Source organism: Gopherus evgoodei, chromosome 1, assembly GCF_007399415.2.
Source record: "Gopherus evgoodei ecotype Sinaloan lineage chromosome 1, rGopEvg1_v1.p, whole genome shotgun sequence".
NCBI classification, from domain to species: domain Eukaryota; kingdom Metazoa; phylum Chordata; order Testudines; family Testudinidae; genus Gopherus; species Gopherus evgoodei.
In genome coordinates this window covers 188,540,947-188,568,183 of record NC_044322.1, presented here as the reverse complement: position 1 = coordinate 188,568,183, position 27,237 = coordinate 188,540,947, and the positions used below count along the sequence as shown (strand labels likewise).

Below are 27,237 nucleotides of genomic sequence, written 5' to 3'. Positions count from 1 at the left end.
TGCTGAGTCAGCGTACACTCAGTGCTACGGTAGTGAAGTGCTTTGGGTTACCTTGAGCATGAACAGTATTTATATGCAGCCACCCTCATCCAGTCTGTCATTTCTTAGTGTTTTTAAAATCTAACTTAACTATTATAGATGGTATAGCTAAGCTTTGAATTGGATTCCTAGACAAGCTGGTGGATAAATGGCTAGAATCAAGAGTGAGGCAAAAATGTGCAGTTGCTACTATGACACATCTGAGTATCCTCTCAGTCAAATCTTGGTGTGAAAGCAGAACATCGGCAATAAATTCAAAGTGGCAGAAACATAAGCTAAACACAACAGACCTTGAATCCAATAGTTGTTTTGCAAGAAATGCCTTTTTTATGTTGTTGCTGGCTCAGCTGGTAACTAGCTGACAAAATACAAAAAGCTGTTAATTCTAGAGTTCAGGATACATGAAAAACAACACTGCTTTCCTTTGGTTACACACAGGATTTTTTGTCTATTATTCTGAGTGCAATGTGTCTCTTTAATTTTAAGATGACCAATGCTTTATAGAAGCAAAGGTTCTTCCAACCAAGGGTATGGGTACCAAGTATTGTACTTCAGGCTTTTGTAGCAGGTACTCTAAACTACCACATCCTATGTTAGCTAGGAACCGCACTGCTGCTGCTTGCACTCTGACTTTGACATTAGGAGTAGCCCAAGTTCCAATGGTCGTTAGAAGACACAGTTGAATATGGTAGGCAGTGAACACAGGCTGATAAAGCCAATGGCTTAGCCTGACAAACTAGTATATTTAGTCCTGAAAGGTTATGAACCACTGGTCTGAGGTTTTTCAAGCAAACTAACAAGGGGCTCTGTTGTGGCTTTTAGCCACAGACCTGCATTGGGGAGTGCAACCAACAGTCTTTCAGTGGTGGTAGCAAACATTTCCCTGCATACCCATAGGTGCTGGAACTAGGGGTGCTAGGGATGCTGCTGGACCTCTGGGCTTGAAGTAGATTCCATTATATACAGGGCTGACAGCTGGGTTCAATGGCTCTCAGCACCCCCGTTATACAAATTGTTTCAGCATTCTTGGTCTAGGGCTGTAGCCCCACCCACTTTGAGATGGCTGGAGCCCTAAGAGGTGGTAGCAGGGAGCAGCCCTTGTCAGCAGGGGAGTATAAGAACTGTGCTTGTGCCTGTCATATGAGGTCACTGGGGAAGGAGGCACAAGCAGGGAGGCATTTTACATCTTCCCCATCACTTGCACCCCCCACCCCGACCTTGGCCAGCTGGAATCTGACACTTTAGAGAATCTTCAGCAGCTGCTACTTGTCACCATTTAAACAATGAACTGTACTCACCTCCTCCTAGGAGCTCTGGCTGTTTATTCATCTCATCTAGGTCAAGATTGTGACCATCCTCTGTGTGGGTGTGAGAGACCACAGAGGACACACAACGCTTGTTCTCAATGGACTACTTTGCCCAGGCTCTGCCACAGTTGGAGAGCCTGCTGTACTGCACAGTCCCGCAATGTGTGCCCCAGAGGTACACTTCATCCCAAACGGAGTAGAAGAGGCAGGGCGATAACTGCACCCCAGCAGACTCTGGTAGTATGCTGCACATCCTAAGTGTGCCTTCTGCCTAGAGTGGGATAGGGTGGCTCCCCACTTCCCCCATTGCAGGCCTGTGCCTAAATGGTATGATTGAGCCCTTAATGAAAAGATATCTGCTCCCTTTTCACAAATGCTTTATGGATCAAATCCTGGCTGTGTTTTAGTGATTGAAACATCCATTGATAGCGGTAAGTTTTGCCTAAGCAAAGCAAGGCAGCATTTAGCCTTGTAGTATGATCGGCGAGTGAAATTTCAGGCCCCGATCCCGCAAAGATTTATGAATGAGCTCAATTTTAAGCATATAAGTGTTTACTAAGACTACTTGTGTGCTTAAAGCTAAGTCTGCATAAGTCTCTCTATACAGGATTGGAGCCATACTGCGTATGGAACCTCTGCTTTTCCAGCACAACATTGACCGCAGAGAATCTGTCTCTTTACAACTTGCACAGCAAGGTGCAACTAATACAAGGGTATGTGTATGTCTTTCCTAAATGCAACAAATGTCTCTTTTTAGAAGTCTTATAAATTATATATATTTAAAAAAAATCACTTTTCAGGTTCAGTATTATAAGAACAAATACTCTGTCATTGCTTGCATTGCACAAGCTTCTGAAATGCTTTCTTGAAGTCTTCATTAAAGATTGTATAGATTAGTGGGTTAATTAGAGAATTGATGTATCCCAGCCATGTGAGGAAATTGGACATTTCTTCTGAAATGTGACATCTTGCACAGGTGTTAACAACAACTTCCTTTACAAAAAATGGCAGCCAGCAAATCACAAATGCGCCCAAAATCAAGCCCAGGGTAGTTGCTGCCTTTCGTTCTCTCGTGCTAGAGATTCTTTGTTTTTTCCAGGTTTTCTCTTGCTTGGACTCTGACTTAGGGCTTCGCAATGTGATATGGATTTTATCCAAGTCTGCTGAGGGATCAGATGTTTTATCTGTTGTGCAGTGTGTCAAAGCCAATTTGGTGCTTCTCTCACTCGGTTCCAAGAGGACTTGTCCATTTACTTCCTCTCTTACAATGCGGCTTACGCTCCTTCTGTGAAATGTCTTTGCTGCTTTGTAGATTTTATAATAAAGGATCAGAATCAATGCTAGTGGGATGTAAAAGGCTCCAAATGTGCAGTAAATAGTGAAAGCTATGTGGTCGTGTTTGATGATGCATTCATCATCCTTGCTGGTTGTCTGGTGTCGCCAGAACAAAGGAGGCATGGAGATAAAAATCGATATGATCCATACCACTGCAATCATGATGCCTGCATGTTTTGGTGTTCTTTTCCTGGCATACTCCACAGCATCTGTGATTGCTCGGTACCGATCCAAAGCAATAGCAGAGAGATGCAAGATAGAACAGGTACAGCACATAATGTCAACGCTCAGCCAAACGTCACACATTATTTGTCCCATGATCCAAGTCTCCTTCACAATATACACAATGCTGAAGGGCATCACTAGGATTGCAACTAGAAAATCAGTCACTGCAAGGGAACAGATTAAATAGTTGGCAGGGTGATGGAGCTTTTTTGTCACAATTATTGCAGTCATCACTAGACAATTGATGGCCGTTGTCATTAATGCCAGCACAGAAAGAGTAAATGAAACAAGAATCTTTGATGTCACTGTTTTAAATAGTTCTTCTGATGTGTAATTTTGGTCAGTTGAGTTTATGGGATCCATGTTTCCTTTTAAAGGTGATGTTTAACCAAGGAAGACACCTGTGGAAAAGGAAACACAATTTAGAAAGTGTGCCATAAATCTTCAGGAAAGACAACAGGCACCATTTTCAAAGATGCCTAAGTCCCATTTACAAAAGGAATCTGTAGGTCTACAGTGGAGCTGGAAGGTCTGATTGAGTGTAGCTGTGGTGGCAGGAACAGCTAACTGCTCTGAGTACAATCCCAACCAAGACCAGAGGTCCTTAACTGGGCGGCTACCTCTTCTACTGCTGCAGATATGCTTCTATTTTTAGTGTGCTAGCTTGATCAGAGAGAGAGAGGGAATGTCTCTGCAAGCTGGAAATCACACCTTCCAGCTCAGCTGTAGGTATGCCCAATGTCCCATTGAAAGCCCCCTAGGTTTTCTGAGCTCAGACATAAACCATATCCTCACATAAAAGTAAATAAGGGTTAGTTTACATACTATTAAAGTTGTGCAGGAGGAAATTTAGCGAGGAAAATATGTTGCACGTAAATACTAAGAAAATACGTTTAAAACCTACTTTAGGCTGGGTACAATTTTCAAAAGCACCTCAACTGGCATATATATGTATAGTTCATACTTTAAACATAGTGATTCATCTCTCCCTTAAAAATATATATAAACTCCCAATTTATTTTAAATGAACAGAAACATTTTTCCTTCACCATCACACCAGTATTATGTTAAAACCTTCTCAAGCAACAGTAATTAGCAGGAGAAATATTATGCGGCTAGTAATCTTTTAGGGACTTACTACTGAAATGAAGTGTAGTTATTTTAATTGAACAAAACTCATTGAATTGCTTTTAAGAACTGTTTTCTCAATATATTCCTTGGAGAGAGGATCTGTGAGAGAACCTGGCTTGATGATGTCCAGCAGCTGGTCTTACCTTAGAAAGCCTTAACTATCCAACATAGTTAATTATCTTACGTGTTTCAGCCTGCCTGATATTACTACTAAATTACCAGCTAGCAAAAAGCAATTTGGAAGTAATGGAACTTGATGAATAGGTTTTGAAAGGTATGGCACGGTTTATGTAAGAGCCACTGGAGTATCTCACACCAGTATCATTAAGAAAAGTGGCATAGGTAGATTCACAGAAATGGTGCCTGGATTTCCTTAGACGACAGGCTGTGCATTCTTCCTGCTAGATTTGCACTGAGAACATACTGCAGGAGCTTTATGGGAGCATAGTGACAGTATAATGTCTCCTTACCAAAACAGCACTGCATATACTTTTCTACTGGTCCCATCTTTCACAGGCTTATGTGGAGAGTTTAGTACCTGCTAGTTTCTATAATACTACAACAGCCCTCCTACTACACTCGTGGTGCATATATACCTTCTTGGGAGTCTTCTCTTCTGTTTAGGGAGCCATGTTCTCAACTAAGGGCTGTCCTTTTCCTGTCGTCCCTCTGGCAATTTACCCATTGTTTGTACTTGGTCATTTATAAGCTCTGCTGTATGGTGTGGCTGAACTGCACTTCCATCAGAATGCTATTAGTACCAGTCCAGATGTTGCTGTTGCACAACTAGGGTGTGCCAAATAATCTAGCAGCATCTGAGACAATGTGTCCTGGCAGTATGGACTAGATTTGCCTTCCAGTTGGTGACTTCCAGTTATGGGTTAAAGATCCATCCACCTGCTGATGCCACGTGGGGTTGGATCATTTGAAAATACCAAGCTCTTCAGGCAAGGCTTGTTGGATTTCTTAGCTGGGCTGGTGAACCTGTTAAGTCACTGGAATTTATACAGGTCCAGCTGGGCACTGGACATCTAGCACACTGTATAATAGACACTCAAAATGTGGCAAGGCCTGTGACAGTTCCAGGCCGCTGTTGCTTCTCTCTTTTGATCACTTCCAGGATATCAATATGCTAAATTCAAATCAATCAACTTCTTGCTCCACCACAGGCTTCTTGTGTGAGTTTGGGAGTCACAGTCTCTCAGGGAAACTAAAGCACAGTCTGTAAAATGGTGATGGTTAGGCATGGCTGGGAAACAAGAATTCCATTTTGGAAAAGAGGTTTCAAAACTTGTTTTTATTCCACATTAGATCAGAACAGAGGCCTTATTAAAAAAAAAAAAAAAAGGGTGTGTGTGGAAAACCCATGAATCATGCACCAAGACACCTGCCCCAGAATAGCCACTAGTATGGTGGTTCGGGCTTTGAGCTGGGAGAGCCACTCCTAATCAGGCAGTGCAGGGACTTTGGATCTGGCTCTTCCACAGCCCAGGTGAGTGCCCTCGGCTATTGGTGATTCTGGGGTGGGTGTCTCCTCGCACGTGGACCAGGAATTCCATCCTGGAACTGAGACACCTTCCTGATGAAAATTTCATTGAAACAATGATGTTTTCATGAAATGTAGTTTTGATGAATCTGCATTTTCCAGGAGGGAAAAATTCCTGACCCTTTCTGACACTATTTCCATTCTCCCACGCTTTCCTATCTATATAGTCCCTGTCCTGCAAAGTGTACACTACCTACTACAGTGAAGCTAACCTCAGCTGGTGCTTCTAGATGCTTTAATATTTCTGTACATAGGGCTAAGCTCAGGCTTTGTTGTTACAGCAGTGGGATCATACTTGTGTGAGTGGTCAACTTCAACCTCCAGGTCTCTGAATGAAAATTTATCACAGTGAGGGGATGCATGCAAGGCTCTGTTTATGACAGGTCCTTACACAGTATACAGAGCGTTTTACGGGAGCTCATCATCTGTGGATCAGTCAAAACAAACCATCTGGGTTCATGTTGTGTTGAAGAGAATTCACATGATAAAAGTGATTATGGGGACAGTAAAGCAACACAATCTATGTATTTGTACAAAATGATTTTCAAAATTCGAGCTTCTTGAAAGCTTGACAAAAGTGGCCTTGAACTCCCGTGCTTTGAGAGAGGTGCCAAGGTTACAATACCCATTAGTCACTGGTATCACTAACTGCATGGAGAGATTTTTCACATACAAGGAATTGTGTTCCATTTTTAAAGGGCAATGGTAAAAGACAGTAGCAGATATTAGAAAGACTTAATGCAGTACCCTGTAGCAGACGCTGTATGTTCTTCCTCAGAATCAGCTCAAGAATTCCTGTTAGTTACCTTTGTATTTTCCTTGCCAAAATAAATGTTCATGCAATTCAGAGTATTTTACAAAACTGCTATTAAAACATGAATTTGCTAATGCAATTGATACTAAGTTTCTGGCACTTAGACCAGAGCCTCTCTCAACCCTGTGGGGAGGAGGACGGAGAAGCTGCCATTTGTTAAGAACATTCACATTTGAATCCGCTATTACTGTGGATACTAATACAGTAACTCCCCTCTTAACATCCTCTCGCTTAATGTTGTTTTGATTTTACATCCCTGCTCAATTACAGAACATGCTCCATTTAAAGTTGTGCAATGCTTTGCTATAACATCGTTTGGCTTCCTGCTTTGTCCACAGCTGGCAGCCCCCCATCAGCTCCCCTACACTGCCCCACAGTGCCTCCTGCCCACTGGCAGACCCCACGGACCAGTGCCTTCTCACTCCTTCCTCCCCACCTCCTGCCCGCAGCAATCAGCTGGCTTGTGGTGTTCAGGAGGGAGGGTGGAGGAGCCAGGATGCAGTGTGCAGGCTTCCTCTGCCTCCCAAATGCCGCAAACCAGCTGATTATTGTGGGCAGAAGGGAGGGGGGAGGAGCAAGGATGCGGCGCATCTCACCCCTTCCTCCCCTGCCTCCTATCTGCAGCAGTCAGCTGCCTTGCGGTGTTCCAGGGTTAGGGGAGGGAGGAGGAGCCTGGGCACCATGTCCTCGCTCCTCCCCCCTATCTCCTGAATGCCACAAACCAGCTGATTGCAGTGGGCAGGAAGCAGGGGAGGGAGTGGGAGGAGCGAAGACACGGCATGTGGAGTGAATGGCCAGGAGAAGAGGTAGGTTAAAGGTGGGGGCTTGATGGAAGGGATGGTGTGGGCGGGCTGAGGGTTGAGCTCCTGCCCCTGGTGCTTGCAGAGTAGGGGAAGCTGCAGCTGCTGCTGTGCAATGTGCTTCTCCTAGTCTACAGCACCTTCAGCCTCCTTGTCTGCCTCCTTGTCTGCAGTGCCAGTGGGTTGTGCCTGTGTGGGGTAAGGCAGGGGCACCTCCCAACTATAATACTGTACTGTACGGCAAAAAAAAAAGTTACCCTGCAACCTAAACCCCCCATTTACATTCATTCTTATGGGGAAATTGGATTCGCTTAACATCGTTTCACTTAAAGTCGCACTTTTCAGGAACAAAACTACAGTGAAGAGTTACTGTACTGCTGCCCTGAGGAAGCATCCAGTTCTAGGAAAAGTCATTATTATTATGCACAGCAATGACTTGCAGTGTAATATGACAGTAGGCGCAGTGTTTTACTATGCGAGAAAATGCATTTTACCATACTGGCAATGTGTAGGATGCATATGGAAAATGCATATACAACGTACTCAAGAAAAGATTTATATAATGGGATGTATTAAAAGATGTGACAGACCAAATCTGTCTATTGGGGAACCAAAAGAGAAAAGTAACTGAGCAAGATTTCTCAATCTTGTACAGGAGCCGCCTTCCCCAAACCCCACTAGCAAAAAAAATAAAATAAAACCCATCTCTGTTTACATTTGATGCAGAAAACTTAACACAAACAGTTGCACTTTTCCAGTCAGGTTCTCCCTCCCTGCGAAAAAGAGAGGGGAAGAGCTATAAGAACGGCTGCCTTTGAGATGGTTGAGCTCCACCCCAATGCCACAGATTAAGGTTAAACTCCAAGGCGAGGGTTTATCCAGAGTGGTGGAATTATTTTTACTTTCCTGCTATAAACACTAACAATCCTGGGAGAAACCTTGTAGACTGCAAGTTTTTCCCTGTGATTTCATCCTGGCTTCCTGTGTGCAGGTATATTAAAGTATTGCAGAAAACTGCACGTCCAGCAGTACCAAACCAACACATGTTCCTGGAAGAGCCACGCCTCTTTGTTTCTTAACTCTTTATTGCCTTTCAGTTCTCTAGCATTAATGTATTATACTCCAGGAAATATTTATCCTCTACTGCAGCCTTGTACTAAACAACTTGCTACATACAGTGTATAGCCTTTAATGTCTTACAAATGTGTACGCCTGTTACTTGGCACAACATCCGCAAGAGAAGTTTACTCAGTCATTTCTTGGCAAATAAAGGGCTTGAGCTTGCAGACTTTACTCATGTGAGTCAGGGTTGTAGGATTGGGCTGCTAGTACAGGTTTCAGCTTTGCTCTTTTCTACAACAGACATAGTGTGCCTCAAGGTGAGCCAAACCACATATGCAGTCCTAGCTAAGGCATCTTCTGGCTGAGTGCCTTTATCCATGTCCTTTGATGCTGCAAATGACTGTTTTGAGTCATGGCATATCATTCAGTAGGTTGCCTGCACCTACAGGAAACCCACAGAGCATCTGACGCTGCAAACTATACGTCTATTTATGTACGTCAGACATGAAATTCACTGGTGCATTAAAAAGTTTAATCTAAATGTTTTACTCTTATGGGGGAGTACCTATTGTTGCTAGTAACTTTAGATGTATAGCAACAGATAGAATTAATCTGACCATTCCATGTGATTTTGTATCTTCATGTTTCCCAACAGTGACCATCCCTGCTGTCTTTTCTGTTACAATCTAGACGACTGATATTATAGAGCACTAAACTCTTTGTTTTGACTTTAACAGCCTAGAAGGCAGTTTGAGCTGCCCTAAAAAGCCAGCCAGAGATTCACCCGATGTAGAGGAATCCCTCAGTGTTGTAAAGCATAGACGCACAGGGCCAGGAACTTGCACCACCAACTTCCCCCATCCGGTGTAGAGGGCAAGCTAGGGCTGGAAGGCAATGTGCTTCAGTTGTCCTGGACTGGTGGAGCTGCTGGTAGAAGTTACAGAAACTAGATGACCATCGGGTCAGGAAAGGTGGAAAGGGGCTTCACACCTGCTGGCCTCTCAAACAGCTGCACAGACTGAGGTCAGCACAGAAGAGGATCAAGCTCCCTGTCTTTGTATTTCCTGTAAAGCACCAGCTGTACTTCTGGCATAGAAACAGCAGCTTAAAAAAAAGAAAACTAGACAGGGTCTTTGTAGACAACATATGTTATAAATATGATGTTTAGAGTCAACATATCGTAGAATAAAATATTTGCAAGTGGAAAAATTTAAAATGAGTAGAAACTATCCGCATTTGCAATATATTTCTAAGACAAATAGATCTCCTCACATATTTTGAAATCACAAGATATATGCAGTTCCTTGTGGCAAGGTGTCATAAACAGATAGCTAAGGGTTAATGTCTCTTTCACCTGGAAAGAAGTAACCTGAAACACCTGACCAGAGGACCAATCAGGAAACAAGACTTTTTCAAATCTGGGTGGAGGGAAGTTTTGGGTGTGAGTTCTTTGTCCTTTGTCTTGTGTTTGACCTTCTCGGCTCTGAGAGTGATCTTTCTGTCTCCTGGCTTTCTAATCTTCTGTTTCCAAGTTGTAAGTACAAAGATCATAAGACAATAGGTTTATATTGGGTTTTTTTTGTATTTATATGTGTGTAGTTGCTAGAGTGTTTTGAATTGTATTCTTTTTGAATAAGGCTGTTTATTCATTTTTCTTTTAAGCAATTGACCCTGTATTTGTCACCTTAATACAGAGAGACCAGTTTTATGTCCTTTCCTTTCCTTTTTTATATAAAGCCTTCTTTTTAAGACTTGTTGGAGTTTTTTCTTTAGTGGGGACTCCAGGGAATTGAGTCTGCAGCTCACCAGGGAATTGGTGGGAGGAAGAAGTCAGGGGGAAAATCTCTTTGTGTTAGATTTACTAAGCCTGACTTTGCATACCCTCTGGGTGAGGGGGGAAGTACTTGTGTTTCCAGGACTGGAAACAGGGAGGATGGAGTCCCTCTGTTTAGATTCACGAAGCTTGCTTCTGTATATCTCTCCAGGAACCCAGGGAGGGAACACCCGGAGGGGGGAAGGGAAATGGTTTATTCCCCTTTGTTGTGAGACTCAAGGAATCTGAGTCTGGGGATCCCCCAGGGAAGGTTTTGGGGAGACCACAGTGCGCCAGGCACTGTATAGATTCCTGGCTGGTGGCAGCTTTACCAGGTCCAAGCTGGTAACTAAGCTTGGAGGTTTTCATGCTAACACCCATATTTTGGACGCTAAGGTCCAGATCTGGGAAAAATGTTATGACACAAGGCTCAGAGTATTATATTGCATAATATATCACCCCACCCTATCAGTTTAAATGCAGTTGTGTATGTTTGTGTGTGAGGGGGGATTGGAGTTGTTTGTTTGTTTAAGGGATGAAACGGGGAATTTTTCATGGGCAAAACCGGGGTGTGTTCACCAGCAGGGATCAGAAAATATTTTACTGCATGGTATTAAATTGCCTGGTTAAATATACTTCAAAGGTTAAGTCTGTCTTTTCCCCTAAAAGTAAGATTCCCTATTTTCTGGCTGCAACTGATACTGTATTAAGAAGCTTATACAGGGGTTTTTTTTGGTTTTGTTTTTTTTAAATTGGACATTTTTAGGGCTCAGAAGGTTATAGGAGAGAATTTCTCTCTAAAATGAGACCATTTAACAAGTGAAGAGGCTAAATCTCTGCCGTGTAGATATCACTCCCCCTGTTCCATAGTTTACTCTGAAATAAAATATTAAAAATATAGTAATATAACGTAGAAAGCTCTTGTCCATATCTTTACTTAGACCAGCTTAATTTGGTCTGAGAATGATAAATTCAAACTGCTAATTGGACACCTTGTCCCTATGCTTGTTTTCATTCTTCTTAACCCTACAGGACCCATCCTAAGGTACAACCATGTTTCCCCAACACCCTACGAGTCAATCCTGCATACTACTCTCCCTCCAGGAAAGAAAGACTCCATACCTTTATTAAGGTCTATCCTGCCCTCCTGCTGGTCCTATTGCTAGCTTCTTTGGTCCAGGATGTAGATGAACTACGCCTGGTTTCTGGATATCAGGTCAGTTTAATACTGAATGACCCACTGGTACCCTAACTAAGGCCATGTCGACACTACTGGCTAAATAGGCACCGCTGCAATCGATGCACTGGTGTCGATTTAATGGGTTTGGTGAAGACAAGCTAAGTTGATGGGAAAATGTCTGCTGTCAATACAGTGCAGCGTAGACACCGCTGTAAGTCGACCTAAGGTATGTCAACTTCAATTATGTAACTTACATAACTTAGATCAATTTACAGCATTAGTGTAAACCAGCCCTAAAATAAGTTTTTGTAAATAAAAGATAAAATTATCATGGCACTTAAAAGCCTAACTCACTTTTGAAAATGGGCCTGATGCATTTTGACCATCCCCATGCCCAGACATCTACGAAACAAAAATCCTAATCATCCAAATGGCAGTTGCCCAATGACGACCACTCCCAACAGAAGGGATGATGGGCACTTAATGGAAGGCAAAGAACCCTTTTGGACTAAGCCAAGTGAGTAAACTCCTTCCTAACTTTAAATCTGGTGACAGTAGTTTCTGGTGTGTAGCACTGTAATAGCAAAGGGGGAAGACCTGTGCTGGCAATTCTGGAGCAAGAACACTTCCATCCTGGGGTGATCAGTCCCAGAAGCAGCGAAATCTTGCTTTGAATGTGCCGTCAGAGTGTCGTGAGGAGGGGAGGTCAGAAGGTCTGGGGATAGCTGCTCCTGGGGCTTGGGCATCGGGGTGGTGTGTGATAGGCGGGGGGGGGGGGGCGGGCAGAAACATAGAGCAGCTCCCACAATATTTCTGTTGAGGAGGCACAAACCCACTCATCACCGTGTTCCCACATCTGCCTAAGACCCAGCTCCCAAAGTATGGTGGGAGAGAAGGGTAATGCTTAGCCAAATAGTGATGGATTGGGAGACTACCATTTCTGTGTTCCCCAGGCACCATACAGCTCTACCCCTGGACAAGGAACTTGAGATGGGAGGGACAGAGAACACATGAGGCACCCGTACACTGGGAGTCAGGAAGCTGCCATCCACAACATCCCGACCAGAGCCAGTCTTCTCTTCAATGTGAACTACCCTGCTCAAAAGCAAGCTTTCAAGTAACATTTGCCCTTTTTTAAAAAACAAACAAACAGAGTATTGTAGTCTGAGGAATGTTCAAGGACACCTCTCCTGCTGCCTGTATTTCTAGAGAAACACCTTCTACAGGTTTTATGTAATCTGGTTTAAAAAAAAAAGATGATAACCTTTGAAGCAGCCCAAAGTGAAATACGCCACAAGTAGCTTTTAAACAAATATCCTTGAGGCAGGTACTGAAGCTGAATCTGGCTTTAACCAGACAGGAGAAACTCCTCTGCTATTAGCTTTTCTCCTGCTGATATTTAGAGGAATGTTCAAGGACACATCGGCTGCTGCCTGCATTTCTAGTAGTAGATTTTGGACCTAAAATTTACTGGCCAACTGGAAGAACAATACTGCAAAACCAATTTAGCTCTCACAGCTGAGCCTCACTTAACTGGAATTATTTATCCTTTCAGCTTGTAGAAATGGTTCTATTGTGGCCTTGTAGACCCATACACCAAAAATAACTGTAAAACCACACACGTATCAGCAGAATTAGTGTCAACTAAAGATAATAAAGAACTCCATCATCAAACCACCCGCTTGGGAGAAGCCTGAGTAAAGACAGCAAATTGCACGGTCTCTGAAAGCCAATGTACCAAGAGGGGAAAGTAAAGGCTAGAGTCCCCTGACAATTCCTCCCATGCAAAATGCACAAATCCATGGGCTATTGACTTGAACTCTGCCACTCTCTGATGTCAGGGGTAATAACTGAGAACGAAATATACTAGATGTATAACAAACCTCCTTCAGGTAATTTTTGTATCTATATATAGGTCTATAAATCTAGCTAACAAATTTCTCGTCAATGTGTGTTGGGGCAGACACGGTAAAAAAGCGTTCCTTTTCAGACAGCTCTTTAAATGTGCACTTTCAGCCAACAGAAAAAGAACCGAGGCAGTCACAGATGGCTAGTGAACTCACCTTCATGTTTTACTGAAGCTGTGGATATTACGGAAAGATGTAAACCTGGCTGTCTTTTCATGACAGTCTTTTCTTCGTCTCTTCAGACATGTACCTCTCTGGAGTGGTGGAGTGCCTGCTGGGGTAATTTTCAGGGATTAGTGACTGCTCCAGGTTTCAAGCAAAAATGTGACAACTGTGTACAATAAGCATTCTCAAACTGTTCGATGTTTTAGCCTGGATGGGCTCTTATGGGAGATAGAGCCTCAGGGACACCACCCCTCACATTTGTGATAGTCCGACCCATCTCCCCTCCCACCTCTGTAGCAACTATAGCAATTGCTTACATGGAATAATAATATTGGGAAAGTATTTATGCATGCCTGTTTCTTTTTGTGTGTGTGTGGGGAAATTAGTCATGCTGTGTTTGTTCTTCATTTCATCTCCCTCTGCCATCTGTTCTGATCCAGCAGAGAAAAAACAAGGAGGAGAGACAGGTCCTGTTAACCAACCAGCACTCCATGAAAATTCAACAAGTATTCCATGGATCACTGTGAAACCTGGATCTATGTAAACTACCTGATTTACTTTATACTGTGTAGGAGGCTGCCCCTCATAATTCTCAACTGAGCTGGAACAGGGATGGTTGAAGAGTGGACATACCATAAAACATCTTGTTTTATGCTGTAAATCAGTCTTTCCAACTGGGGGTTGTGAACCTGAGGGGGTCATGAAAGGGACTGAAAATTTACTACCATCTAAAGCAAATATTTTTTTTCTCCCCACTCCCAACGTTATCCTTCATGTTCACGTATCTTCTGTCAACCCTCCTGAACATACATGCACACAACTTCAACAGGCTTAGCATTGGTGCTACTGTACAAGAGTAAAAAAAAAGAAAGGGGGTTGCGAACACTTACCTTCGAATAAGGAGTCACCAACCTGGAAAAGGTGAGAATGGTTGTGTTAAGGAAAGACGGTCCTTTTCAGTCAAATATTTAGGTGAAACATCTACTTTTGTGACTATTATAAGACATGTGCACCCACTGCCTAAGCCTCTAGCAAATTCACATTAATAATTCACAGCTAGTCACATTTGACATCATGCTGCCAACAATCAACTGTACACATTTGAGTCTTGGCTCCTTAAAACATATGCTGCAGGCTATGCCAGAAGAAAAGGTTTTGTTTTTTTTTGGTCTGATCTATAAAAACTTGGGCAGTTTAAATCATAGAATATCAGGGTTGGATGGGACCTCGGAGGTCATCTAGTCCAATCCCCAACTAAATCATCCCAGCCAGCGCTTTGTCAAGCCTGACCTTAAAAACCTCTAAGGAAAGAAATGCCACCACCTCCCTAGGTAACCATTCCAGTGCTTCATCACCCTCCTAGTGAAAAAGTTTTTCCTAATATCCAACCTAAACCTCCCCTGCTGCAACTTGAGACCATTACTCTGTGTTCTGTCATCTGCTACCACTGAGAACAGTCTAGATTCACCTCTTTGGAACCCCCTTTCAGGTAGTTGAAAGCAGGTATCAAATCCCCTCTCATTCTTCTCTGCTGTAGACTAAACAATCCCAGTTCCCTCAGCCTCTCCTCATAAGTCATGTGCTCCAGTCCCCTAATCATTTTTGTTGCCCTCTGATGGACTCTTTCCAATTTTTCCACATGTGTCTTGTAGTGTGGAGCCCAAAACTGGACACAGTACTCCAGATGAGGCCTCACCAATGTCGAATAGAGGGGATCTGCTGGCAATGCCCCTACCTATACAGCCCAAAATGCCATTAGCCTTCTTGGCAACAAGGGCACACTGTGGACTCATATCAAGCTTCTTCTCCACTGTAACCCCAAGGTCCTTTTCTGCAGAACTGCTGCCTAGCCACTCGGCCCCTAGTCTGTAGCAGTGCTTGGGATTCTTCCGTCCTAAGTGCAGGACTCTGCATTTGGCCTTGTTGAACCTCATCAGATTTCTTTTGGCTCTAATTTGTCTAGGTCCCTCTGTATCCTACCACTCCTCCCAGTTTAGTGTCATCTGAAAACTTGCTGAGGGTGCAGTCCACACCATCCTACAGATCGTTAATGAAGAGCTTGAATAAAACCGGCCCCAGGACCAATCCTTGGGGCACTCCGCTTGATACCGGCTGCCAACTAGACATGTCACATAACACCTCGCCTGACTGTGGATGTGAGGGAGGAATTGTTTGCAGGCTACTCTGACTGCTCTCAGCTGTCACTCATTGATGTGAAGCACGGACTTGTGAGGGGACCATATCCCGTAGGGGAATCATAATTATCAGGTCAAAACTTTATTTACCCTGAACGAGACAATTCACAGCCAGGCCTGTAGACAACTGACGCCTTGTAAACAAGGTTATGTAAGTACTCATGGCCACATGGCCCAACAATGCAGGCAGGATTGTATGGACATTATGGGGCTCAAACGGATTTGCTGTATGAGCCCAGTATGCAGGGGAAACTGTCCTCTGATAAGTAAGCCTTGGCTGTAACAGCATCCAGCCTTGTTCCTGATGAATTCTGCCAATTGTGAAGATACCAAGGTGGACTTCACCAGATTCACTATGAGGCCAAGCCTCTCAAAAAAAATGGCAAAGCACAGAGATTGCTTCCTGGTAAGATGGCTTACCCTGAAGGAAATATCAACCTCTGCTGATGAAAGCGAGCTGCTACCACCAACACTGCCTTGGTAAACACCTGGTGCCAATAAGAGCCCAAAGGACAGAACTCTGTACTGGTAGTGCTTTTTGACAGTCACAAATCTCAGTAATCTCCTCTGTGCCAGATGTCAGGAATCTCCTCTGTGCCAGATGAATGTCTACATGAAAGTAGGCAACTTTGAGATCAAGGACTGTAAATCAACTATCTGAATTTAGTGATGAGATAATGGATGACAGTTATCATTCTGAATTTTAAGCAGCGGATGAATTTGCCCAGTTTCCAGAAGTCTACCTCAAGTAGAACCTCTTTCCCCTTGCTGCAAGAAGGTACTAGTTTCATCATCCCCAGGTTGAGGAGTGACAACCCCCTTCAGGAGGGCTGCCTGAAACAGGACGCGGTAGAGAAAGTTAGGAGTTGGGGGGGAAGAAAACTGAAGGGTGATTCCTGAGGAGACAACCTCTAGTACCCATCTGTCCTCTGTAATTCCTGTCCAGACAGATAGGTAGTGGGAAAGTGAACCTCCTAAGGGAGGGGAAACAACAAAGGGGTTGTGCAGATCTGGAGGAACAGTTGATGCACAGCTCTCAAAAAGTTCCATCACAATCCTTGTTTTGAGGGTGACAGTGGAAGATGGTTAATTGTGAGCACCCTTTCTGTGTGTTCTCTGATGCTCAAGTCCTAGTTCATACCGCAGCTAGTGATAAAAGGCTGGGAGAGGGGGCAAGCTGGTCATCCAAACTTGGTTTGCTGGGTTTTCACTTGATTGCAACTGTGTAAATACTCAGTGATCACCATGTGGCTCCAAGTCCTCCAAGGAGTGGAGAGACTCATCGGTCTTTTTAGCACTGAATTGCACTCAAACAAGTCTGCTACCGCTGTTTGAAGTGCATCCTCAGAATTCCTGAGGACATCAGATCTCGCCACCATATCTGCTGCATCTAGAACAGTCTTAAGCACCAGTCTCCTTTATCACTTTGGGCCTGGGACAGGTCTCTGATGTCCTGAGGCACTTATCGACAAAGGTGACCGGCTTGTCATGATGGTAAAAATCATATTTGGCCATCAGAACTTCGCAGTTTGAGACTCTGAACAGCAGAGAGGCTGAAGAATACACCTTCCTGCCATTGAGGTATCAAGCCTCTTCACTTCTCTCTCATGCAGTTTAGATCTGGGTTATCCTTAGCTGCATACCACCCCTATTGGGGAGATGGTTGAGAAAATAAGCACTCTGACCCTTTTACAGGTATGAAATGTTTAATTTCATCCCACTTGGACACTGGTGGAATTGTGACACAGGTCTGCTAGAGAGCCCTGGCAGCTTCGAGGGTGGCCTCATTAACAGGAAATGTCACTCTGCTCGGGCTCAAACTATGCAAGACGTCCAGTAATGTGTGTGGTGCCTCCTGGACGTATTCCAAGGGAATTTTAAGTGACTCTGCCAGTCTCTTGACTAAGTCCCGGAAGGCTTAGGATCACCAGAGCCTGGTGGGAAGCTGGAAGCACTGCCTTGTCCGGGGCATAGACTTCTCCTACTCCTGTTGCTCTTCTTCCTCATGGGGATGGAGCTGTGGTTCCTGACAAGGCTGAGAAAGCTCCTCTTCTACCCTGGAACCCTAAGTTTGCTTGGGTTCCCTATGCCACCAAGTGCATTTTGGATAGTAATCCAGTGAATCTTCTGTGACCCAGTACTGCTCCTACAGGATCTTATAACCAGTCAGCACCAGGCCCCAGGGGTAGAGTACCAATGAGTATAGGGGGATAGTCTCTCAGATGGGAGTGGTGAGAAATCCTGGAGACTCCCAATATTCTGTCTAAGCTCCATTCTCTCAAGAGATCCTTTGGGGCATAGTCTATGGCTGGGGGACTTCCACCTCTGGGGATTCTGATCCTGGATCCAGAGAAGGCAGTGATGACCTGTCTCTACTTGTTGATGGTACTAGAGACAATCTAGCTCAACCCTTACATGTGAATGGGGACAGAGAGGCACCATGGACTGCATCCGCTACCGATATCTCTAAGTGCTGTTGAGCTGAGTCTAGAGAGAAGAGATTACTCCAGTTCCAGCAGTAATAGGACGGTCTTCTGGAGCTGAGTAGTGAACTGGAGTCAATGAAGTAATTTCCACATCTTGGGCTGCTGAAGTAGAAGGTGCCAAATCCAGCAGTACCAACAAGGGTTTAGGTGCCAAAGAAGCAGCCCCAGTACTGGAAGGTGCTGCGATTTTCCCTTCTGAAGTCTCAGTACAGTCCTTCCTGGTAGCAGATGGTCCCTGTCCAGATCAAGAAGCTCCCAATGACTTAAATTTGGGACAGGAAAACCTGCCCTATATTAGAGACCTTGGACAGGGAACCTTTCCTTTTGTATGTATGGGAACACTTATGTCTCTCAGAGCTGGAGGAGGGGTGGAGGTCTTCAGATCACCTGGGATCAAAACAGAAAAAGGGTCATTCCTACTTCTTCATGTCAAGGTACTAGGGATCTCCCTGGATAAAAGCTGTTCCTTACCTTCTTGGGTTCCTCCATGAGAAACTTAGAGCCTCATTCAAGTGGCAACAAATTATCCCTATTTACACAACAAATTGCACAGGCAACTGTGTAACTGGCAAAGATCCATATATTTCAGTCTATAGAATTAGAAAGCTGCACTTTCAAAATATTGACTGGCCCTACAGAAAGATACTATTGTACTATTTGCTAACCAAGATACCTTTGAGATAAAGCTGCTCTCATAAGTATTCCATTGGGGTCTCAAGAAAAAAAGAGCATGCCAATATTCAACTATTCTGTGCAAAACAGGAGACCATTAAGCAGTGTATAGTTAATCACAGAAAACATCAAAGTTAAAATTGCAAGTACAATCCCAGCTTTGCTCTTTTAATGCTTATGCATTATGATAGTCTATAAAGATTACATAACAACTCTAAAATTGTATCATACAAGTGTGTCATTTTATTTACTCTAACCTCATCAAAATTGTCTAATATCTCTCCATTGACTTGGACTTTTTATATGTTGGTAAGCATTCCTCTCTCGCTATGGTGTCCATTTTACAGGTTTTGTCCGCATTGATGTGAGGCAGACGGGGATATGGTGATATCAAAATATGAACACTGTGTTAAACATTAGTCTGAACTTGCCCAAGGGCAGCTTGTTATATTGCATTCTAGACAGCTGCCTGCTTGGGAAAGCTGTTTGATGCCTTGCAGAGGGCCCATCAATGACAGCAATCTGGAGCTACAGCCTTTGAATGAGACTCATCTATATAATTGGCTGTGAAAAATGTTGAGGTTTTGGAAAAGTCCCACCCTACCTGAGATGAAATGCCAAAATGCTGATTTTTTTTGTGGAAGTGACATTCCAAAATTTTGTTTCAGAAAGGATGACATGTTCTGATCCTTGGAATGTTTCCCAAATTAACTGTTTCCCAAGTGACCTGGGTGCCTGAAAGCCTGTGCTGTCTGGGAAGCAGCTAGCTGAGCTGGCCAAAAACCAGCAGGTTTCTGTCAAAAGTTTAGTCAAAAATCTCCACATTCCTGTAGAGCATTTAGTTTTCAACAAATTGGCATCTTCCAACCAAGAGGGAGTGTCTGTTAAGAAATTCTTCTGCTACCCTGTGTTCCTTGTCTTCCTACCACGTTACCCCTGAAGGAGTTAAACTAGTAACCCGTGGGCTAGGTGCAACTTTGGAGAGTTGTGTGTAAGCAACTGAGAGTGGTGTTGGGGGGAGGCTCAGGAGGTCTCCCATTGGAGGTATAACCCACCTTGATGGTGCATCCCATATCCCCGGGAAGGGAGTTACACAAGTGGTCTGAGCCTGAGAGGGACTGTGCTAAAAAACAGTGACTAGACTGTCTAGACCCCACATTAGGGTTTGCTTCCTGGAAAGCAATTCTCTGCTGCTCCTATGTGCTTTTTTGGTACATTAAGGTCTAGTCTATGCTACCAACTTGCCAGTATCATGGTGTCTGTTAGAGGTGTTGTCATAACTATAAAGGGAAGGGTAACAACCCTCCTGTATACAATTCTTTAAAATCCCTCCTGGCCAGAGGCATCAAAATCCTTTTACCTGTAAAGGGTTAAGAAGCTCAGGTAACCTGGCTGACACCTGACCCAAAGGACCAATAAGGGGACAAGATACTTTCAAATATGGGGAGGGAGGCTTTTGTTTTGTGCTCTTTGTTTTGGGCTTGTTCGCTCTTGGGACTAAGGGGGACCAGACATCAGTCCATGTTCTCCAAATCTTCCTGCACAAGTCTCTCATATTTCAAACCTTGTAAGTAACAGCCAGGCAAGGCGTGTTAGTTTTATCTTTGTTTTCTCAACTTGTAAATGTTCCTTTGCTAGAGCGAGGTTTATGCCTGTTTTGCTGTAACTTACTTTGAAACTAAGGCTAGAGGGGGTTCCTCTGGCCTCTTTGAATCTGATTACCCTGTAAAGTTATTTCCATCCTGATTTTACAGAGATGAACTTCACCTTTTCTTTTAATAAAATCCTTCTTTTAAGAACCTGATTGATTTTGCATTGTTTTAAGATCCAAGGGTTTTGGATCTGTGTTCACCAGAACTAATTGGTGAGGGTATACTCTCAAGCCTACCCAGGAAAAGGGGTGTAAGGACTTGAGGGGGAGGAATTAGTCTCAAATCTGCCCAGGAAAGGCGGGGGTTAGGGACTTGGGAAATATTTGGGGGAAGGCAGAGTTCCAAGTGGCTCTCTCTCAGATTTGGAACACGGTTGGTGATGGCAGCTTACTGTTAACCTAAGCTGGTAAATAAGCTTGGGAGTCTTTTATGCAGGTCCTCACATCTGTACCCTAAAGTTCAGAGTGGGGAAGGAACCCTGACAAGTGTGATTGATTGAATTTACAACATTTCTATACTGCTAAAAGCCCTAGTGCAGACACAGTTACACGGACATAAAGGTGCTTTTGCTGATGTAGCTTATTTCTCTCTGGAAACAGGTGGGAAATGCCACAGTTACGATGAATAACTCACATTTTAATTCATGGAAATATCTTTTATACAAAAGTTTACTTTTAAGAGAACTAATACCAGCAGGATAGCACTAAAAATGGTATCTATCTGAATGTAGACCAAAGAAACAGGTAGGAATTGTTTTCTACAGGAACTTTTCTGTATTAATCTCACTTCTAGGTATGTCAGGCCTTCTGTTGGAGACACTTTGATTATTAAATTGGGCTCTTTAAGCTTCTAGTGCTTGGTGAACTCATTTTCATTTCTGATAGGAAAATAAGCTGTCATACACAGCCTTTTCCTTTGCATAATTTTCTAACATACTTGTGACACATGGCAGAGATGACAGTGAAAGATTTAAAATTTAAGCTGATGATTCAGAATTAATAATGAGAAAACTTTATTATTGTCTTGGGGATTCAAAACAGGTTGCTGATTGTCTAACACCATTTGCACAACTTTAAATGGCACACACACAAACCAAGAAAACTGCTTCAGTAGAGCTGCTAAAATCTCAAATCATATTATAGCCATAGGACAAAATGACCTCTAGAAGTGTATTGCAAGTTTTTATACTTTTTTTATTTCAAGAATCTTACTAGTGTGATCTTTTAGAAGATTGCCAATATGCTGCAATAGCAAAGCCTTTAAATACTTCAAGACAAGAAAGCTTCAATTCTGCTTTACGTTCTGACTGCCAAGGATGGCTGTAGACAGCTTTCCCACACCCTTTTAAGCTGCCTAAGTACAAAATTCTTGAGTAGTGTGATGCTTTTATCTTTAGATTTACTGAAGACTTTCAAAATTTGTTGCATATGAAAATTCTAGTGTGAAGAAATGATTATTTCACAAGCTTTGTTTTTTCTTGACATTAGAAGCTAAAAAGAATCAACATGTTCTATACTGCACAATATTTCTTTGAAATGCTTCACTTTGTTGCAAGACAGCACACACAAATTTCACAAGTTTTACAGCTGCTGATTACAGAATAAAAGAAGATGAGGAGATGCTTGAGAAAAATTAGAAACTTACAAAACTGACGATTTGGTAGTAAGACTTGTTTTGGGTATTACAATAGCATCCACTGGCCTACTGTAAGGATCAGGGCCCCACTCTAAGGCCAAGTCTACACTACAGACTTTGGTTGATGCAAATTAAGTCTGCACAAAGTTCCTGCAATTAGTATATTGCTTGTGCACACTTGGTTCCTTGTGGTGGCAGTGTGTGTACTCACTAGGAGTGCTTGTGACAATGTACCATGGGTAGGTATCCCAGTGTGCAACCTGCCAGTGCAGTGTAGTTGGGGAAGTTTTGGCAATGCATGGTGGGACAGAAGCGAGTTACACAGGAATGATTGGGAACAAAGGGTCAACTTCCTAGCATGCAATTGTCTCCATCCCATAATGTCCTCAATAAGTTTGGTGCCTTTGTTAAATATCCCATGAACCCGCATGGCCTTTCTTGCTGTCCACGATCTCTGACAGAAGCCTAGAGTCTGCACAGCTCTGCATGATTGTTTATAAGCATTGCAGGCACAGGGCGTGTGATCCTCTGGAGTTTGCAGAGCCATAAGAAGAACCTCTTAGTTCTTAGTGTAGAGCATGATGATTTCTTTGAGGACAGATTGCTCTGGGACACAGCAAGAATCAATTCAAAGTTATCGGTGGCATTCTCAGAGCAGCTGCGGATGTTAGAGTGCTGTTTCTGGGCCTCAGAAACTTGGAGCAACTGGTGGGATCACACCGTAACACAGGCTTGAAATGATGAGCAGCGGCTGCAGAACTTAGGGATGCTCAGGAACAGGAGAACGAGAGCTGCACTGACAATGGAGATGCAAGTGGCGATCATACTGTGGAAACTTGCAGTACTGTATTGCTCCCAGTTAGTGGGAAATCATGTTGGAGTTGAAAAATCCACTGTGGGAGCCATTGTCAGGCAATCAATAGTTTTCTGCTATGCAGGACGGTGATTCTTGGCAAAGTGCAGGACACGGGATGGATTTGCAGCCATGTGGTTCCTGAACTGTGGTGGAGCAACAGACAACCCACACCTCCCTATTTTGGCACCAAACCACCTTGCCACAAGGGTACATCAGAAGAAAGGGCTACTTTTGTATGCTTATTCAAGTATTGGTGGATTACCAGGGACACTTCATTGCTGGCTGGTCAGGGAAGGGGCATGAAGCTTGCATCTCTAAAGAACACAGAAAGCTACAAGGAGGGTGGATTACCACTGGCAGTGTTGAAATGCCCAAAGTGATCCTGGGGACCCAGAATCCTCCTTGCTCATGAAGCCTTATATCAGCCACCTTGACAGCATCAAGGAAAGAGTCAACTATAGAGGAACCTCAAAGATACAAACACCAGAGTTATGAACTGATCGGCCAACCAGAAACCATGGGGAACTGGAAGTAACCAATCAGGCAGCAGCAGAGATAAAAAAAAAACGTACTGTGTCTGTACTGCATCTTAAAGGTAGGCACATCTGGGCTGTCTTTCCCCATCCCCATCCCTTACTCCCCCCAGAGAAGGGTGACTAGATGTCCCAATTTTATAGGGACAATCCCAATTTGGGGCTTTTTCTTATATAGGCTCCTATTACCCACCACCCCCTGTTCTGATTTTTCACATTTGCTGTCTGGTCACCCTACCCCAGGCACAGAGCAGCCACTTACAGGTAAGAGGTGATGAATGCTGTTTTTCCCTCTCCCTGCACCTGATGCAATGTGGAAGAGTGGCAGGAGGTATGAAGGGAGGTGCTATAATAGAGTTCTCCACAGACTGCAAAAGAAGGCGAGTCTGTGATTGTTGAACATGTAGGGCCACAAGAATCTGCAGCATCTGTGATTCCCAATTATGTCCTGGTGCATCTCCCTCTTCTCCTTCTGCTGGGACTCTGGGGCCTTTCTCCAGTCTACTTTTCCAAACTGTCTGCAATATCCACCCTCCAAGCCCTTTGTGCACTGTTTTACAGGATCTCATTGAACAAGTCATCCCTCATCCTTTTCTTTCTCCTCTTTATCTGGCTCAGACATTCCATAACTGTGGAGAGGGGAAATCCCTCAAGGCTGCAATGGCAGCAGCTGCAGATAAAACACCTGCAGGTACCATTGTTTGTACTGTCACAACAGAAGTCAAAAGTTAAGATTCAGAACTTCCTTCCCTTGCTCCCCTAAAGTTTTACACAAGGTCACTTATCGTCACTTCTGCTTTGGAGTGCTTGTGCCCAGCGTCACTCAGAGCACCAGCCACGCTCAATTGCATGAAACTATGAGTATAGGGTAATGGCAGTGAATACTGGCACCATTTCCCACAGACCGGGATGATTCCACTGCTCGCTTACTTTGGAGGGTAACAAAAGCAAAGGGAGCACAATTGCTGTTGGTGTCTTGAAGCCACCCAGGCCGATATGCTGCGTGCCTGTGTTTCTTTCCCTGCACGGGGCTTGTGCACAGGGACTGACCACACTGGGGTGGAGTCTCAAACAGGTCCTGGTTCACAACACATCTGCACCTCCCAATTTGCATGTCAACCATCCTCTACCTACTCGCTGTTCATGCCACAGGCCCATGACTTGGGCTCCACAGTGGTCTGTGGGATGGTAGTGGGGTGTCTGTCACATGTGGCACATGGCTCAGCACTACATTGACTGTTGACCTCCGTGACCTTCTGTTATATGCCTGCCGCAGTTCCTTCGCTTTCAGGCAGCACCACTGCTGATTCCCGCTGCATCCCTTCTCTTGTCTCCCTCTTGTCCACATTCCTACAGCTGATCCATAGCGGTTCTTGCACAGCCTCTGCTCGCCACAAGCCCAGGAGATCCACTGCCTCTTGTCTAGTCCAAGCTGGAGTGTGTAGCCAGCGTGGTCAGCTGGGCAGTTGCACACCAGCCTGTAGAGCTGCTAGGTGTGCTCACCAAGCTGGGCAATCAGGAAAATGAATTTCAAAAAGTCATGGGGCTTTAAAGGAGAGGTGGCCCTTCCGGTCTCTGTGACCATGGGGGAGTGGAGGTCACAACTGTGAGCAGAGCAGTCAGCATCGGGTATCATGGGACAGCTGCTGGAGGACTATTAGGGTTGACATCATAACATAGTGTCTGCTCTTGCATTGTGTTGATCTCAGTACACATCGACTATGGCTCAGTGCTACTCGGGGAGGTGGTGGTACTGCGTTGCTGTAACGGGGTACATACGTTGGCAGGGGACATATTTAATTGTAGACACACACACAACTAGGTTGACGCAAAGTGGCTTATGTCAATCTACCTTTGTAGTGTAGTGTAGTGTAGTGTAGGCCTAAGAAACACCTAGTCCCTGCTCCTAAGATCTAACAATCTAATTTGCATGTCAGGTTTCTAAGGGAGGTAGCAACTGCAGTCACTCAACCATGGCTGCTTTTTAAGAAAACAAAACAAACGAACAAAGAAAAAAAGCCCTCAGGGCATTGGAAAAGAACAAATGTAGTGACTCCAGGTTTGTTTGTTTTTTAATCTTGTAACTTCAGCCCTTGGTAAAATAATTGATTAAATGAGAGAGATCTTTGAACTTCAGTATACTGTAAACATGTTTAATAGACAATATGGATGTGTCAACAAATAAAATCAACTAATGCTGCAAGGCAAAGTTTAATGCCCTTTCATCGTGGAACAGCAAAATTAGGACACAATTTAATAGGCATAGCGGCAGAAGTGGGGTGAAGTATTGCAGGGGGAAGGTCTAGTACACCTACTAAAAGGAATTATGGTTGTAAGTGCCTTGACGGTCTTCATCTAACAGTACCACAAAATTAAACTTCACATACATTCTGAAGCGTCAAAGAAAATACAATGTTAGCATGTCTGTAAATGAACAACTAAGGGATTCCGCCAGTTCTATGCTGCCATATAATCCTTCATTACTCCACCTAATTTGAGCATTGCCAATCCTAAACATTCAATCGTGAGATTTTAAAACAAAAATTTTGGGTTCTCTTCATTTGTCCTCTGGTTTCTGAACCTTTAGTATGCACTTGGATGCATTTTCAAGCTTTTACCCACAACCAGGAGCAGGGCCAGCTGCAGCGTTTTTCCGCCACAAGTGGCGGAAGAAAAAAAAAGCCACAATTGGCGGCAGTTCAGCGATAGCTCTACTGCCACCACTTCATTCTTTGGCGGCAATTCGGCAGCAGGTGCTTCCCTCCGACAGGGACTGAGGGACCTACTGCTGCATTGCCGAAGAGCTGTACATGCCGCCCCTTTCCGTTGTCCGTGCCAAGCACCTGCTTGCTGCGCTGGTGCCTGGAGCCGGCCCTGACCAGGAGAACAACAAACTCTAACCCCTCTCCCCGGGCCCACACACATCTTCCCTGAGATTCTTCTGATCTTGGCTACAGGAGTTGGGGCTTTAAGAAAAATTATTGTAAAATGCGATAAAATTGTTAGTTGGGAACAGTGCAATTATACCACCCACCCAGCCTTAACTTTGCACTCTTGTTTTGTTATGTAATGGATATACCTTGTTGGATGCATACGCCTGATTTTATATATTTATTACTGAATGCGTAGGAAAGACTTAAAGGAATATATTCCCTGGGTACATGTGGCTACGCCAGCATTCTAGACATTCTTATAGTGTGCTGTGTGGGTGGAGTGGAAAACTTGTATCAGTTTAAGTGAGCATTTTGGTGTTTATGAACTGTACTGATTACATATTTTAGATGTATGTATGTATGTAATGTAATTCTTGAATGTTCATATTTTTAACTATACAATGCATAATTTTTACTGTAATGACTAACTTAGAATTAATGTTACTGTACCATATTGGAAATAGATCTCCTGCATAGAAAACAAGATCCAGGAGCTATCAGAGAGACAAGGTGAGATGCAGGACTGGAGGGAGTCAAGTCAGGAGTGGAGAGAAAGCCCCGTGAGTCACCAGCACAGAGATGGCAGTTAAAGCCTTATGAGTAGATACTGTCTTTAGAGCACTGGTCCCCGCCATGGCGCCTGCTGGGGCATTTATGTGCGCCTGCCTAGTGCCCAGCAGGGGAGAGAAGCCGCAGCCCCACGCCTGCCGGAGGCAGAGAACTCTGGGGCTGCGGGCACTGGTGTTTTCTGTCCCTGGCAGGCGCGGGGCTGTGGCTTCTCTCTGGCTTCTCCAGGGCTGCAGGCTGCGGGCGCTGGTGTTCTCGGTCCCTGGCAGGCGCTGGGCCACAGCTTCTCTCTGGTTTCGAAGCCGCAGCCCCGCCCCTGCTGGGGACAGAGAACTCCGGGGCTGCAGGTGCCAGTGTTCTTGGTCCCTGTCAGGCACGGGGCCG

The 27,237-nt window shown here is 44.1% G+C and overlaps 2 protein-coding genes across 2 annotated transcripts in view; both read right to left on the bottom strand.

Moving 5' to 3' along the window:
* PDZK1 (PDZ domain containing 1) overlaps window positions 1-27,237 on the bottom strand; it is a 368,881-nt gene that overhangs the window by 173,031 nt on the left and 168,613 nt on the right. The gene's annotated exons all lie outside the window — the stretch shown is intronic.
* HTR1F (5-hydroxytryptamine receptor 1F) lies at window positions 232-14,274 on the bottom strand. Its single transcript, XM_030580533.1, has 3 exons — window positions 14,215-14,274; window positions 13,316-13,430; window positions 232-3,307 (listed from the first exon to the last, which is right to left on the bottom strand). The coding sequence occupies exon 3, from the start codon at window positions 3,267-3,269 to the stop codon at window positions 2,175-2,177; it is 1,095 nt and encodes a 364-aa protein (XP_030436393.1). The 5' UTR covers window positions 3,270-3,307; window positions 13,316-13,430; window positions 14,215-14,274; the 3' UTR covers window positions 232-2,174.

Excerpts from the sequence above, each read along its gene's own strand:
- HTR1F (XM_030580533.1), bottom strand. The coding sequence starts at position 3,269 with ATGGATCCCATAAACTCAACTGACCAAAATTACACATCAGAAGAACTA.